At 40.2% G+C, this 18,328-nt stretch overlaps 1 protein-coding gene across 2 annotated transcripts in view; it reads right to left on the bottom strand.

Annotated features, from left to right (window-relative positions):
* pde4ba (phosphodiesterase 4B, cAMP-specific a) overlaps positions 1-18,328 on the bottom strand; it is a 135,318-nt gene that overhangs the window by 100,236 nt on the left and 16,754 nt on the right. The window contains exon 3 of one of the 2 annotated variants that reach the window (XM_061684276.1): positions 11,814-12,052. In XM_061684276.1, the coding sequence (XP_061540260.1) occupies positions 11,814-12,052 (239 nt within the window). Of the gene's footprint in view, positions 1-4,406; positions 5,385-11,813; positions 12,053-18,328 lie in introns of those variants that run through there. The other variant, XM_061684277.1, reaches the window with a different exon arrangement.

Genomic DNA, 18,328 nt, shown 5'->3' with positions numbered 1-18,328 from the left:
ACATTTACATCATGTGGTGCTTTGGATTACAAAAGCAGAAGAGGGGCAAAAGGAGACAGCAAAAAGAAAGTCTACCAGCAGAAACAAAGGACATGAGAAAACAAACTAAACGGAGGCAGTGTCGAGTGTGGAAGTTGCACAAAGAAAGCCTCAGACAGAGAGAAAAAAAAACAGTGACGAAGACACAGAGAGACAAAGAGAGCGTAAAAATGACTGAGACAGACAGAGAAAGAGACAGGGGAACAGCTGACTGGCTCAAACAGAACACTCTTTGTCTGAGTGCCAGTGGGTCAGAAGTTCACCAGGGACAAATAATGCCAGCATGAGCAATAGAAATGTATAATGGATTCTATAAAGCATAATCAAATGCAAGTTTACTGCTTGAAAATAAAACAAGAGGAGATCGATTTGTGCAAGTTTGAAGGTGCGTTCTGGTAAATTGTTGTTGGAGTACACAGAGTTTCAAGAGCATACAAACAATCTTACAAGCATCCTCATAGGTGATACTTGCACTCATGAGGATTTAGTAGGAACAAATTTAAGCATTTTAACACATAACTGGAATACATTTTGAAATGGCAGTCCACGTGTGACAAATGCCAACGTGGGAATTTGCTGCAACATTCTCTACAAATAAGGTTATTTTGCTAACAGAAAATTTAAAAAAATGCAAATTTTAAAACAGTTGGGAGGTTTATGATTACAATTTCAAAATATTTATTGAATACTTTGAGAAACCCTAAAAAAAATTATATTTATTATACTGTAGTACACTACTTTTCATATTAAATTCTCTTGAGAAAAGAATATGTTGTACTCTGAAAAATAAACATTTAAAAAAAGATTCATGTATTGTAAAATATGCCAAACAAAAGGCCCACTAGGTAATTTTATGTCGCCGTTGTCCAGTTAATGTATTTCTAAGTGAGTCTCAGTACAATATTGTTCTTGCCTCTTAGGGATGATCTTTTAAGTTGTTAGCAACACAAACACTTATTTTGTCGTAGAATGCATGGTAGATCTTAGTAGCAGTTTTGTCTTTCACAACTGTTAAACAAAAGTTATTCAATAGATTTTATCATATTAACCATCCATTTAAATTTTCCAATGAGCATTTTTTTTCCATCTAAGTGAATGGTATATATGTTATAACAACACAGAGAAATGCGATTGTGCACCAACAACATATTTTCGAATCCATTATTACTGTTATTTTACACTGAATTCACAGTCTTGCAATAATCACATAATGATAAACTGATTTGCCACTATTAAAAACAGACAGGATTCGTTGATGCTTCCACCCACCAAGTAGCTGGTGATTGCAGCTGTTACTTTGATTTTGATTATATGTTAATTCCTCGAAATAATTCTATGTAATTTGTTTGTTAATTGAAAATGATGGGCTTGGCTGACTTTGTGACAACACAGTGACCAGTTTTGTGTACATATATTTTCTTTCTTGTGCTTAATGCTGTAAACATGTATGTGTACTGTATTTTTGAAAAACACACTGAAATAACACTACAAATATAATTGTGACTTTGAACTTTTACCCAGTATTGTATTGTTTTAAAATCTGTCCATAAACGTAAAAAAAAAAAAAAAAAAAAAAATGTCTCCGTCTTTGTAAGCTCTTTGTGAAATTCTGTCCTTGCGCACTACATTTGCTCACATCCTGTGCATGTCCTCAGGGCTAAGCCAACAGAACAGAACATTGAATTGACGAGTTGTCGGAAAAAAATACATTTTAAGGCAAAAGATAACTATTAAAATGTGGGTTTTCTGTACAGATAATAATACTGGGTTTCCTATAAGGTGAAAATGTGTGTGTGAGCAAACATCATCCCCTTTGGGATTGTACATTTGTTATTCAGTTGTTGTTTTCTGCCACTCTTCTCAGTAACAGAAAGGTGCGTTTAAGGGCACTTTATCATAAGCATGGTTGTTAATTGGCTGAACTGGACCATTTAATGGATGTTGTGGCTGTTGAGACATCCCACACTTAAGCTCATATACCGTGGACGTTTTCAAAACATCTTCATGTTTTTCACACGTGTGTCCCTCCCCATTGTACCCACCGAACCCCCACAGATCCCTCTTTGCTCAGAAATAATATACAAGAAGAGATAAAGCGATATGAGTCCCTGGGAGCTGGCAAAGGAAGAGTAGAGTCACACCAAAATAGGAGGATATTAAAGACCTAACATAGTGGTAGAGCAATATGCATATTTGAACAGATGCATTTGGATACATACTGTATATTAGGTGTAAACTACCCAATTATGGCAAACTATTTCCACAGAGAAACATAGTTATCGCCTTTCCATCATACAAATAGTACAGCCTGCAGACACAACATGCAGGAACAGATACATATCTAGACTCATTTCCTATCTACACACAAACACACACTACCTCCCTCCCCTTTCAATGACAAGCACACTTCATCATTTGCTGATTACTGCTCTGGTAGATGGTCTTCACCTTTATAAATCACATTAAAGCTGTTTGACAACGTTAAGAACACACAAGGAGCTGTGTACTTTTTTTTTTTTTTTAATGAAGGACAAGAGTCACTTTGAGGCTCGAAAGTAGACTTTAGCAGTTCCCACCACTAATCCATACATTGCGTAACACAGCAAACACTCCCTTCACATTCACAGTGGTGGCAGCTTACTGCAGGAAAAAAATAAAAATAAATGGGGGCGAGCATGGGGGTGGGGTGAAAATGAGAGAAAGAGAAAATAGCAAAGCATTTCATTCATAAAGTCAAGATGCGAGGATTTAACTTGCAGTATTAAAAGGTGAATGTTTAGACAAATCATATGTACGACACAACATACAGTATATAGGTTAAATTGTGTTGTGTTGGTTTGCGATTTATTTACAGTAACCTTAAGAGGCTTCAGATTCCATAAGCTAACCCATCTACACATCCATTTTCTACCGCTTATCCGAGGTCGGTTCTCGGGGGCAGTAGCTTTAGCAGGGACGCCCAGACTTCCCTCTCCCCAGCCACTTCCTCCAGCTCTTCCGAGGGGATCCCGAGGCGTTCCCAGGCCAGCCGAGAGACGTAGTCTCTCCAACGTGTCCTGGGTCGTCCCCGGGGTCTCCTCCCGGTGGGATGTGCCCGAAACACCTCACGAGGGAGGCGTCCGGGAGGCATCAGAATCAGATGCCCCAGCCGCCTCATCTGCCTCCTCTCGATGCGGAGGAGCAGCGGCTCTACTCTGAAATCCTCCCGGATGACCGAGCTTCTCACCCGATCTCTAAGGGAGAGCCCGGACACCCTGCAGAGGAAACTCATTTCCGGCCGCTTTCATCCTGAATCATGCTCTTTCGGTCACGAACCACAGCTCGTGACCATTGGTGAGGGTAGGAACGTAGATCGACCGGTAAATCGAGAGCTTCGCCTTTCGGCTTAGCTCCTATATGTGTGTCACTTCATAAAATTGTGTCTATGGATTGTATGGAAAACACTGCTTTCGTGGCCATGCTCGTTAAAACAAAGCGAAAGTATGGAAGTTGTCTGTGTAGGCATCCCACTGGTTGGCTTTCTGTGAGTCTTTTGACACTCCACTTGCTTTGAAAGACTTAAGACTGCCAAAATAGGCAGACTTGCATCGGCGAAACAAACATACTACGAGAGAACATGGATGTTGAGGAACACAAAGTATACAAGCTATAATGTGGGGGTCACGTACACCCACCCACACACACACACACACACACGCAGACAATTGGTTGGAATGTAATCACAAATGTGTGGTAAACTTTATCCGGATATTGTAAGTATTTTATATCTATTGCATTAAGGTATTCGTCACAAAAAAATATGTGGTTTACATTTACCCAATTAAAGTGGCTGCAAGTTGTTACCCTAAATTTATTGGGTAAAATATTTTGGTCCTTTTGTAAAGTGATTTATGTGATTTTCATTAGATTACATAATTTCTTAGCCCAGTGGCAAAATCACCAGACAGTTGTCATATTTTAGTTTGGCCTCCCTTGTGATGACAGGAAATTCTAATCTAAATCTAAGTTAGCTGTTTTATGACCGATGAGGAATTCTTTACTCCATTTTTCTTTACTTGTTCAGTCTACAGAATTATATTTGCTCCACTTCTCTTTCTCCTGCTGTGACTCCACGGTTCATCCCTCTTGTTTGTTGTTTGCCTCCTTTATCTATGCTTCTCAATCCACTCGCTCCAGGCTATCTCTCTCAATTATAACCCAATTTGCCCATCATTTTGTCCTCAGTAGATGTCTTTCCTTCTATCATCCTTTCCTGTAATCATGTCCCATCCCTTGTTTTGTCCATTCCTCCCAATACCCCATTCAGTTTGCCCCACCTTGTTTCTCCTGTCCCATGCATCACCCCTCCTAGTGCCCATCAGCCTTACCAGGTGTGTGCTACAGTGAAGCGTCGCCTCTGTCTGATGCTCTTGTTGACCATCAACTTGCGGAAGAGCCGCGGGGAGCTCCGTGGGGAAGGTTTAGGGGATGTAGCGCCCCGTTTCCCTCCCACCACACCGGGGACCTTGGGGGGCTCCAGTTCTAGATGCATATGCTCCTTGAATGTCCGAATGCAGGAGTCCATCTCAACACTCAGCTCGTTTGAGGACATCTTTGTAGGCTGGGTGACAGACTCTTTCAAATTCAGCCAATATCTGTCCAAAGTCAGTCACATCAGCTGCTCATAGAAAGCAGGTTTAGTCTTCCTCTTGATTAGAGACAGTGACGTTGCGGAGAAAAGAACAAGACCAAGTCGCATACGTGCAACCCAGAAAAGCCCAACACACACATACCTTTTGTGTTGTTTGGGGTTGCTTTGCCTCCGTGCTGTTATTAAGGTGGTTAGGGATTAGCTAGCCAGCAGTCATGCCCGCTCCCTTTCTCTGCTGCACTGTGCGTTTCTGCTGGTCGTCCTTTCATCTGAGGCTCTCAAGGGGAGTTTACACAAAGCAGGATCACATCTAACTCCTCGGAGGACACAGAAATGAGTGGTTCTCACCTTCCTGGTCTGAATGACTGATAAATTGCTTCTGGCTGTGTTTCTATGTCACTCTCTGCTCCTGCTTAGAGCACATCCCAGGACCGACTCTTTCTCGCAGTCCATCCACGCAGTTTGATGCTGGAGAGCTACCTTATGAAAGATTCAGAGGGGCTTAAAATTGCCTCCTTCTCTCTTGCTCTGCTCTCTCCATCAACTTCTGCTTGACTGACCTCCTCAGTGGGAAAAGAGCCCCGACATCTCCAAAGGCACTCCCGGTGTGGCACACAGTGACTCAAACTATGTAGAGCCCCGAGTCAGATTGCTCGTCACTTTCACAAGCAGAGCGACGAGCGGAGCACAAGATGCAGGGAAATGCTTCACTTGCTTTTTCATTCAGGATCTGCACAGCTGAGGAGCTGAGAGCAGGCATGCGGGGAGTGCAAGCCACGCCTCTGCATGAGAGGATTGGCTGGTTGCTGGAGTGACGACAAGCTGGCATGCTCGGTAACAGGTTGCCTGACTTATTTATTATTTTTTTCCTATAGAGGGGATTTGTGGTAATTCGGATGATGTTGTGACCTTTAGCGAGGCAGGGAAGCAGAAAGTGTAGGCCAAGAAAAAAAACATTTGCACAAGCGATAAAGGCAAACAGCTTAATGGGTATCCGGGAACTGAAACACACACGCTGCTCAAAAGGTCAGCTGATTTAAATAAACACTTGCATGTATATAAGTCTTCCGAAATAAGGCACACATTAAAACACTGTACTCATCAACAGTGCAGCATCACATTCTTTCTCTCTCTCTCTTTCTCTCTCAGCAATCTAACCATTTCCACTAAAAGGAGGAACACTGACGTATTTCTGATTGAAAAACGTAAAAACACCAAGGAAGTGACAACAGGTGAGGGGCAAAATAAATTCTAACGTAAAAACAATGAGAATTTTAAATATACGGCAGACCCATTATTAAAATTTGAGAACCTTGTCCGTGCAGCGGACTGTGTTGTTGTCTTATAAAGCCAGTATTTCAAAAAGTAAACTACAGCGCTCATATGTGGTTCATATCCTTTTACAGAAGCCTACGTGTCAAGACAGCAGCCAGAATGGCAGCCAGAAGACCTGCTGAACAGTTAACAAAGGGAACAGTACAGTGGAACCTCCACATTGAAACTACCCTGTAGCCATTAATTTTTGTAACTTCCGTAGCGCAACACAAAACAGGAAGTGAATGATTCTAATTTCATGCCTACATCCGATTTATTGCTCAACATTTTTGTTCAATTTCATGTACATTTCAACTGACACAAATTTGATTTGTGTTTGTCCTAAGTGCGCACAAATAATTGCAAACGCATCACCTCTGGTCTCCCATCCATCAATCCATCCATTTTCTGAGCCGCTTCTCCTCACTAGGGTCGCGGGCGTGCTGGAGCCTATCCAAGCTATGATCAGGCAGAAGGCGGGGTACACCCTGAACTGGTTGCCAGCCAATCGCAGGGCACATACAAACAAACAACCATTCGCACTCACATTCAGAACTACGGACAATTTAGAGTCATCATTTAACCTACCATGCATGTTTTTGGGATGTGGGAAGAAACCGGAGTGCCCAGAGAAAACCCACGCAGGCACGGGGAGAACATGCAAACTCCACACAGGCGGGGCCGGGCATTGAACCCCGGTCCTCAGAACTGTGAGGCTGACGCTCTAACCAGTCGTCCACCGTGCCGCCCACCTCTGGTAATACGGAATAAAAATGAATACATGTTCCAAAAATTGGCCACCATCTGAAATTATTTTCCTCATTTAATGATTGACACACCTCCAATGTAAAATATTTAGACCATGTTTAATATGTTTATTCATGTTGTTTGGACAGCTGCTGGTGTGTATACGTACATCACGGATTGGAGAAATTGTATTAAGACAAGCTCGCTTTAATGGGGAATATCCAAGGGTCAACCTATATTTTATTCGATTCATAATGTTTTTTTGGGGGTTTTTTTCAGCAATCATCGTTTTAATTTTAATTCACCCACTTTAAAACAGTATAATGCTTACTAGTCCATCATAATTGTTTTGACTGCTCTTCTCATGCAATGGACTATTCTATATTCTTATGGCATATGTGCAGACTTGATTCAGGAAGACGTAGCAAAACAAACTTGATGCCGCAGTTGTGAGGAAAAATAAGCCAAGTTAACCCAGTGGAGTGGTGAAGAGGAGAAGGCAAGAGGAAAACATTTCATCAGGGGGAAGTGGATCTTGCATGTCTAACTGTAAGTGAGGTGTAGGTGATGAGGCGGGGGGGTGTCTGTGTGTCGGACTAATGTCTTCAGATGAGAGACCTTAATGTAGTGTGTCCAGTTACATAACATCCTCTCTTCTTAACTCCCTTTTTCATATTACAGCCCTCGCTTGTGAGGGCAAACAACAGTGCATTGTGGCCCAGATTAGAGGACATAAATTGATACACAAAGGTTTGTGGAGTAAGAGAGAAAAGACGGAGAGTGGGGAAAAAAAAACTCGGACAACAGAGTACAGTCAGGGGAAAATAATGAAAGGAAGAGTGAGAATGAAAACAGTTAAAGGGGGAACAAATATAGCTGAACGCTTCAAAGAGCTTTGTTATTAGAAGGTCACTTTATCCTTACGGAGTTTACACAAATTTCTAATCTGGCACTGCATTTATGATTGATTAAAGACTTACAAATTCATCTGGTGACCATTCTAGGGTGTAATAGATGGATGGATACATGGACAGACCAACGCAAAGATGGCCAGATGGATGGAAAGATGGATTTAACGATTCTGATTTAACGAGTTTGTGTCCAGAATGCTACATAATACTATGATTCCCATGGATTTTATTAATTTACACACACATACACACATTTTATATATATTGTATGTATGTGTGTGTGTGTATATATATATATACATACATATATATATATATATATATATATATATATATATATATATACACATACACACACACACACACAGAGAGACACAATAAGGAAACTAAACTTTTTACATCAAGTGCCCCCTCAAAAATTACTTGGCTCTCCAAGTACCGACATAATGATCAACATTCACTTTAAACCGGATACACTTGCTTGAAGTCTCAGCGCCCTTTGCACAATGGTCATTGCACCGGACTATTGCAATATTAGTCGTTCGAACTGCTCTAAGTGCTAGAGGACTCTGCATCTTTTTGCACAATTGTTTTTTGTCAATGTCTTTATGTCCCCAAAGTGTTCTGTAAATTGACTGTCTGTTGTACTAGAGCGGCTCCAACTACCGGAGACAAATTCCTTGTGTGTTTTGGACATACTTGGCAAATAAAGATGATTCTGATTCTGATTCTGATTAAAACACAGTAGTGTAGTAGGCCCAAATGTTCATCAAAAATAAGGTTTAAGGTTTATTCCAAAACGTTTTAGGAATAAAACCTTTGCCATAGTTTAGGTGTTTTAGGCTGCAGCAGCTTCAGTAACAGACACATTTTAAAGTTTGCTGACAATTCAGTTATTAGTCTTCCACAGGACCATGGGCCTGCTGTCGACAAATTTGTAGCTTGGTGCGACAAGTCATCTCTCGAGTTGAACATGTCAGAAACCTAAGACATGATCATGGGTTTTAGGAAGTCTACCTCTTTTCTACCAACAACTGTTATTAACTCATTCACTGCCATTGACGGCTGTTGAATTCAAATATCCAGTGATTAAAGGTGCGATGGTGGAGAAGTACAAATATTAAATATCTATGTATGGTCCTAGAAAATGAATTGCGTTTTGAACCTCATGTTGATGTTACCTACAAAAAGGTTCAGCAAAGATTGTACTTTCTGAGGAAAATGTGATCTTTCCATGTTTCTACTGAGATAATGACTCTCTTTTACATACATTTTATTGAATCGGTTTTATCCTTTTGTATTGTTGCATGGTTAAGAAACCTGAACTTGTCTGAAAAGAATTGCTTCTGTAGTCTTGTATAAACTGTTGGAAAAGTCTCAGAAAGTCAGCTGGCCGGGCTCGTGTCTATCTATAACAGGCAAGTCCTGAAGATTGCTATTGACATTATGAATTGTCCTAATCATCCACTCTAAAATGATTTTGAGCTTTTACCCTCAGGCCGTCGGTTTTGGGCTCTTAGGAGGAGGACAAAAAGACTCCATGTTTCATTTATCCCCAGCACAATTTATTTACTTAATGGGAATTAATGTTCATTATCCAGGAGCAAAAATAAAATAAAATAAACAATCCTTACACTTGCATAATTTCGGCAATCAGTCTGTATAGCACATATAACGCACTCAGCTTTGGAACAATTAAGTTTATCAGCAGGAGAAATAATTGATTACCAAAATATTGACAGAGCACTTAGAATTAATAATAGTGGGAAAGGAGGACTTCCACATGAGAGTCAAGTACTAAAATTGTACAGATTATATGGATACACACGCACTCTTACAAGGCTTCACTTGGGATGTTCACAATGTTCAGGAAGAAGCTGCTGACCCAGACATTTAACAGCAGAGGGAACTGAAGGAGACATGGTGTACATCAGTGGCTCTGAAAATAGAGGATGCTCACTAGGGTAAACACAAAATGTCTGCCAGAGTGACGCACACCTTGCCTGCTGTGAACACTACAAACTGGATTGAGCTTGATCTAACAGAAGAAATGACGACAGATATGAGAGTGTCATCAGATCCTCAAAATGCCTGAGTCAATGAATATCCATGTAGAATGAGAAATGCAAAAAAAAAAAACTGTCTTTCCACATACCGTACTGCTGTTCATAGACTTGATATTATTACATTTTCATCAATCTAAAATTAACCCTCATAAATTGGTTAGAAAGCGTATCCTTCCTCACAGGTTACAGAAGTCATAACCCATCAAGAGGGATACACATTGAGTATATGTTTTTGATAATGATGATGATGATGATGTGAACCAAAATACAGTATGTCCCATGTTTTCACTGCTCTCTTCTGGAAGAAAATGACACTGCAACTCCACAAAAGCTCAGGAATAAACATCATTTGAGTGAGGAGAGGTGTAGTTACGGTAATTGGATTTTGGTCATTAAAAAGGGTCATTGTCCTATGAAGAGTTGGAGACAGTAAACAAAAATGTCCTCCTAAGATGAAGTTCCCCATAGTAGCATTTTTGTCAAAACAGGACAACATTGCTTTCATTACAAGAAGACTTTTCTTGAAAGAAACGATGCATTCACTCATCTTCTAACTGACCGAGAAACACTGGCTGCTATAGTCGAGTATAGTGTAACATTGACTCCCCTACTTGTTGATCTGATTGGTGGATGATGGGTGTGGCATACAGGTGATTCCTACAATTACATTTCAAATTTTTTTATAGAAGCTTCCTGGCTAATATCATCCCCTTCGAGTTATGAAATACACACTGTACATGCATGAATCTCAAGATTCAGTGTTGTGTTACCTCTCTTTGCCAAATACTATATAATATATATATATATATATATATATATATATATATATATATATATATATATACACACACACACACACACACACACACACATACATACACAGAGTGGGTACGGAAAGTATTGAGACACCCTTCAATTTTTCACTCTGTTATATTGCAGGCATTTGCTAAAATCGTATATTTTCCTCATTAATGTACACATAGCACCCCATATTGACAGAAAAAAAACCGCAATTGTTGAAATTTTTGCAGATTTATTAAAATAGAAAAACTGAAATATCACACACCCATAAGTATTTAGAACCTTTGCTCAGTATTTAGTAAAAGCACCCTTTTGAGCTAATACAGCCGTGAGTCTTTTTGGGAATGATGTGACAAGTTTTTCCCACCTGGATTTGGGGATCCTCTGCCATTCCTCCTTGCAGATCCTCTCCAGTTCTGTCAGGTTGGATGGTGAACATTGGTGCACAGCCATTTTCGTCTCTCCAGGGATGCTCAATTGGGTTTAAGTCAGGGCTCTGGCTGGGCCATTTAAAACAGTCACTGAGTTGTCTTGAAGTCACTCCTTCGTTATTTTAGCTGCGTGCTTAGTGTCATTGTCTTGTTAGAAGGTGAGCCTTTGGCCCAGTCTGAGGTTCTGAGCACTCTGGAGAAGGTTTTCGTCCAGGATATCTCTGTACTTGGCCGTATTCATCTTTCCTTCGATTGCGACCAGTTGTCCTGTACCTGCAGCTGGAGAACACCCCCACAGCATGATGCTGCCACTACAATGCTTCACTGTTGGGACTGTATTGGACAGGTGATGAGCAGTGCCTTGTTTTCTTCAGGCAGTTCCTTGGACCTCATGATTCTCATTTGCTCGACATGCACTGTGAGCTGTAAGGTCTTATTTCGACAGGGGTGTGGCTTTCCTAATCAAGTCCAATCAGTATAATCAAAGACAGCTGGACTCCAATGAAATGGACAGCACCCGAGTTAAATATATGAGTGTCACAGCAAAGGGTCTGAATACTTATGGTTGTGTGATATTTCAGTTTTTCTTTTTTAATAAATCAGCAAAAGTTTCAACAATTCCATTTTTTTCTGTCAATATGGGCTGCTGTGTGCATAATTAATGAGGAAAATTTTAACTTAAATGATTATAACAAATGTCTGCAATATAACAAAGATTGAAAGATTTAAGTGGGTCTGAAAACTTTCCGTACCCACTGTATACACCATATATATACTGTATACACACACACACACACACAGTTAAGTAAGGTAACATGGTAATTTTTGTTCCATCACGCAACATTGCTTATTTCAATTCTACAAAAGTACTTACCAATCGGGGTCAACCGGCGTGATGTCTATCCTGGGAGGGGCTCCAAAAGGTAAAGATGTAGGTCGGGACATGACGTCATCGTCAGGTGTCCGAGCCCTCTCCCCCTGACGCCACGACAATGGTGGCAGCTGCAAGTTGCCAGATAAACGCCTCCGGCCTCTGCGCAGGTCGACACCCAGTGTGCATGTTGGGGATGTAAAAGACTCGCTGAGGCAACAATCTGACACCTCTTTGCCATCCTGAAAAGAGAGATCAAGCAATGAGGTCATTTTTGGATTGGGAAGGTTACATAATGCTGATATAACACTTATTAGGATTAAAAAATAAGTCATGTGAGCCATGTGGGACTTTCTCTCTGTGGATATCTTAAAATACTCAAGTTACAGTAGTTTTTTTTTTTTTTTTTTTTTAAATCTTCCCACTAAGGGGCACTGCAGTACAGATGTACTTGAGAACTAATAGTTCTGTTTTTCTTTTTGTTGTTGGGGGTTTGAATTTGTTTCCCCCCACAGTACTTCTGTATTATTTTCATGACTTTGTGTGTGCTGTGATGTGGCGTGGCGTACAGTATGCGCGTTCTGGACTGTCATGACATATCTCAATCTTTTATTGGTTTTATTTCTTGACAGTTGTTTTTCTTCAATTTACAAGTGCTGTTTAGTCTCTTTTGCTCTTTGACTTGAATGAAGAAAGCTGGACATAGTATATTAACATGGTATACCTGTAGTACCCAAAACATCCATCCATCCATCCATTTTCTGAGCCGCTTCTCCTCACTAGGGTCGCGGGCGTGCTGGAGCCTATCCCAGCTATCATCGGGCGAGAGGCGGGGTACACCCTGAACTGGTTGCCAGCCAATCGCAGTACCCAAAACAGTAACTGCATACTGGGACTGTGCAACAAAATTTACGAGGCTATCACCATGAGTGTAAAAACAACAGAGGCTCCCTTAGTACTCAAGGTTAATCAGGCTTGAGCCCCAGACAGCTTTGGACATACCACACATAAATAAAATGAGTGTCATGACTGTCACATCGATGGCCAAATACTACATGAATCAAATTTATTGGCTATCAAGTAAAATCACACGTGCACTTATATATTATAGATAAATGCACAGCATCTTTCTGGCACTTAGCATTTCAGTAAACACAAGTGTGCTGGTTCCACAATGTTGTGTGCACGAGTTTACGTTCATTCAGATTAATCTGCCAAATCTGCCTTCATTCTCCATAGTCTAATTACCTCTTTACAATGTCGTTTAATATTATTTCTAGAAATGTGTTTTATAAATGAAGGCCTGTGCTGAAACAAGCAGTCTGGAGAAGGCACCCTTCAAACCTCAGACAGCAGAAGGCGCTCGGAGGAGTGGGCCAAAATACCTGTCGACAGGTGCACAAGTCTCAGAGTTACAGTATAGAAATTGTTTGATTGGAGTTGATTGGAGTTGTGCAACAAAATATTAAGCTAAGGGTATAGAGTTGTTGTTTTTTTCTGGGAGATTATGCATTGTTTTTTTTTTTTTTTTTTTTTTAAATCATTAGTTTTTAATTAATTAATTAATTATGTTAGACCAAACAAATGAATGCTTGATTTTCATTGGTACATTTTCAGTTAATTCATATTCCATGCAAGAAGCAGAGAAATCAAGTTGCAGGGTAACAATAAAAAAAGCTAACACTTCACCAATTGGCGATTGTCAAGTATAGCATACTCAATGCTATCCTTGGAGAACGTTCGCCCCGGTGCGATACATGACTATTCGAAGTGTGTGTATTTGTTGGCCCAAAGCAGGATGGGTCAGGTGCAGAAATCTAATTTCTAATTAAAGTTAATTGGACTTCTTACTAATTTGGATTTCTATATCGCCAAGTTCACCTATTCTGGTTATGAAAACTATATACTGTATTTGCAAAGTCTTGACCCTTGAGGTTTTGGTGGGCTTCAGAGGGTTTTCAGATTTCAAATTTGGACATGGCAACCTTTAAGTTTTGCGAATGACCGAGCTTGTGTTTGGTTTACAACGGGTCAGAAAATGGGCTGAAATGTTGATCAGTTTTCCTGAGTCCAAGCTGATGTCCATGAATGTCTTGCTTTGTGTAAAACACAATAACAAAGAGTTTGACTTCATGGAGGACTAACTAACAATACCAGAAACTATTCACATTTGAGAGGCTGAAATCAGAGGATTTTGACTTTCAAAAAATAATATTTTAAAAATGGTTCAAAACCTGCAGTGGTACGCTCGCCTGACTTTGGTGCGGCAGTGTGGGTTCAGTTCCCACTCAGTGATGGTGTGAATGTGAATGGTTGTCCGTGTCTATATGTGCCCTGCGACTGACTGGCGACCAGTTCAGGGTGTAGTCCGCCTTTCGCCCAAAGTCAGCTGGGATAGGCTCTGGTGCCTCGCAACCCTAACCAGGATAAGCGGTGTTGAAAATGGATGGATGGATGGATGGGTGGTTCAAAACCTTTTCACTTGTTTTCCATTTTCTGTCCAATAACTAACTAACAAGAATAATAAGAATAGTGTTCAGTGTTGCTATTGGACATTTAATTATCTGGCTACTTATTCTTTACTGGCATTGTGTTTCACCTGAACGAGGGTTTAACAGTTTTGCTATTTAGTTCTTTGGTCACTATGGAGAGCAGCAGAGGATGATCATTTGCTCATAAACATTGCTTTACCCCTCACTTCGGAAATGATGGCTACACCATTTTAAGACACACCTTGAAAAAGATGGCATTCAAATACCTTCAATGACCAGCTACCGTCATGTCATTCATCTGTTCTCTCAGGTTGAAATGACCTGACAGAAAGGGAACTGTCCAAAGACATTTCAAGACAAGACATTTCATTCTTGTTTGATGGCCACTGGTTAAATAATATCATCACACTCCAAAAATCTCAACATGTGATAGAACAACAAATTTATAACATTGTGACACTACATTGGTCTGTTTGATATGTTAGCTACATAAATAGGTTATGTAACTGATTGATGATTTCTCTAGTGCAGTGATTATCCATCAGGATGCAGTGGCACCCTCGAGTGCTGTGAGAGCTCATCAAAGATGAGATTACTGCGATAAGTTATCCAATATTACTTTTGTCTGATAACATTACGGATGATGATGCAACATTTTGGTTGAATTCCTAATAGTATGTATATATTTATTATTTGTATATATTTCCTCATAGATTCTTTGAAAACATGTGCCCTTGTCATATCTCAGGGCACGTATTGGCTCACCCATCCCCACCGAAGTCCTAATCACTCGAATCATTTGCCATGTTGATACCAAGGCAACATAGCAACAGGGAGGAAATGATGAGATGAGCTGAGAAACAGCACCTGCTTTCCATCAGGTGGGGGTATGGAGAGGGCGGAAAGAGGAAAAGACTGAGAATGGGCTCTTGGTCAGGCAGATCGAAGGGGAAAGAGAGATTGAACAGCGGGATGAGCTGTTAGGGGAAGGACTTTCTGAGAGGGAGGCTAGTAGAGTGGCGGAAATTATATGAAATAAGATGTTCAGCTGCGGCTTTGGATAACTTATGCTCAAATTCATAAGCATTGCGCTATTCCTCACAACATAAATACAAACACACATGTGTCTGCAACTGCACACGCTTACTTTATTATATACAGTGTATACGAACATCTCATGTACTGTAGCTCCAGGGTGTGCCCTCTGTGTCATTGTTAGATTAGTTACTGGTATCATTCAGCGTTGGAAAATTACTTGAGCATGCTGTTGTTTTTGCTGTGAGGCACACTCAAACCAGATACTCGTTGAGAAATGCTGCACATCTTATACGCTACCAAAGGGTTCGGGTGCTTCTTGATAGACAGTTCTTGTTTGTTTGTTTGTTTGTTAGTTAGATAGATAGATAGATAGATAGATAGATAGATAGATAGATAGATAGATAGATAGATAGATAGATAGATAGATAGATAGATAGATAGATAGATAGATAGATAGATAGATAGATAGATAGATAGATAGATAGATAGATAGATAGATAGATTAGATAGATTAGATAGATAGATAGATAGATAGGAGGAAGAGGAGTCCTAGAACAGTCCTCTAAAAATGGCAAAGGCAACAGGATCTGAATAAAACTGTGTGGCAAAATATTCTCAAAGCCTTTCTTTCTATTCTCGTCATCAATTCTTTACGGCCGTGAAAAAGCCAGATCCCCCTGCCTGTGACAAGAAAATAAATTGCCCACTTTCTCTGGAGAGCAGAACATGTGACATTTGATCAAATTGGCTTGTCTGACGCTGGAACATAAAAGTGCATTCAGTGAAATTGGCCGAAGACAATTTAATTCATTTCAGCTTTATTTATTTGGTTTACGTACACAAATAGTTTAGTGGCCTTATAGTCCAGGGAGTGGTAACAAAGGGTAAACATAAATATCACCTTTATTCAAGACTCAATGTAATAAGTACAACTCATAATCTTAGATTATCAAACCATTTTGTCCTAATTACAGTAAAGTAGTGAAAAACTTGAATGTTGAAATTGTAAAATGAATTAATAAAACGTATGTGTAAATTGATGAACAAGGATAATATGGTGTTAATTGACACACATAGAAACAAGTATTCACAAAGATATACGTGCAGACTCACACACACACACACACACACACACACATACACACGTTGTGAGCTCGTAAGGCATCAGAAAGGGACACAAATATGCATTCCATTCTCAATGTACTGTTAGAGGCCAGAAGGTTACACAAAACAAATGAACAAGTAGGAGAAAGTGTTTCTCATGCAGAATGGAAAGCACACAATGTTCAAACTTACATCAGGAGATAAAGTGAGTGACTGAGTAATGCACACCCACATTCTCTGCTACCAACTATTTGAGAAACATTATTAGACACCCACAACCACTGCAGAGTGCAGTATAAAGTGTACAGGTGCTACTCACAGCAAGGCACAAAGCTACTCACGTTGTCCTAAAATTAATTTTGTTCATTTTAAAGGGAATCAACCTTAAAAGGAAACATATGCTAATCCATGAACATGATGATTCATTTCGAGCAATTTATACATTAGAGTTTTGTTGGAGAAAAGACGATCATACAGTATACAATAGAAGCTCTGAAGTCCAACAGCCATGAGGCCATACAATTCTGAATTTATTACGAAAACTAAATGTCGAAAGTTACACATCATTTCTGAGTTGAAACCATTGTCACGACGCCACTGCCCACGACCCTTGTGATGAGGAGTGGTTCAGAAAATGAATGGATGGATGGATATTGCTCTGTAGAATTTACAAATAACTGGAGTATAAACTAGGGCCAGACCGACATGGATTTTATTCTGTTGCCGATTATGATATTTGGCAGAAATAAATTCGGACGAATTTGTCAACCCGATGTAGCATTTTCCGCTAAAATTACATGGAATGAATGGCATCCATCCATCCATCCATTTTCTGAGCCGCTTCTCCTCACCCGGGTCGCGGGCACCCTGGAGCCTATCCCAGCTATCATCGGGCAGGAGGCGGGGTACACCCTGAACTGGTTGCCAGCCAATCGCAGGGCACATACAAACAAACAACCATTCGCGCTCACATTCACACCTACGGGCAATTTAGAGTTGTCAATTAACCTACCATGCACGTTTTTGGGATGTGGGAGGAAACCGCAGTGCCCGGAGAAAGCCCACGCAGGCACGGGGAGAACATGCAAACTCCACACAGGCGGGGCCGGGGATTGAACCCCGGACCTCTAAACAGTGAGGCAGACGCTCTAACCAGTCGGTCACCGTGCCGCTTGGAATGAATGCCAGTTTTCTTTTCTTTTCTTTTTTTCCATTTGCCCATAAAATACATTTTGTATACAACACAAAATGAATAAAATACCTCAATTAACCAATTGAAACTGTTAACATTAAAAGTTAACATTTTTATACTGTAAAATATACACAGTATTCTGTAACAATGTTTACATTTTTACTGTATTTCTTATGGGAAAATTCTGGCAACTCAGCTGCCAGATATTTTTTTGATTTTTTACGGAAACATTCTGCCAACCCTGCTGGTGAATCTTTTCCGTAAAAACTACAGAATGTTTTTTACAGGGCACCGCGTGGCATGAGTTGAAGGTCAGTGGCTTTGTGACATGGCATTCATCATTCACTCCATGACCAGCATCATTATTTTCTCACTATCACGACACACACTTTCTTCTAACCACCACAACAGATAATTGATTTATACCATACATATACATACTGTTTGAGTGTGAGTTTCTGATCTTGTCCAACTTCCAACGTGTTGACATTGCTCTTCCTCATAATCAGTGGGACAAGCTTAAATTCACCCCTTAATCTTTATCTTCTATTGAAAAGCTGTGCATATCGCAAATCCAAAGCACTGCAATGCCACCATTTACAGGGATCTGTTTGTCATTACAATTGTTTGCAAATTTAATATTCAAAGACAAGCTGTGTGAGACCCTCCTCCACACCTACTGTTTGAAAAAC

The sequence above is a fragment of the Phycodurus eques genome, chromosome 8 (genome assembly GCF_024500275.1).
Source record: "Phycodurus eques isolate BA_2022a chromosome 8, UOR_Pequ_1.1, whole genome shotgun sequence".
Lineage (NCBI taxonomy): Eukaryota > Metazoa > Chordata > Actinopteri > Syngnathiformes > Syngnathidae > Phycodurus > Phycodurus eques.
This window is presented reverse-complemented; position numbering and strand designations above follow the sequence as displayed.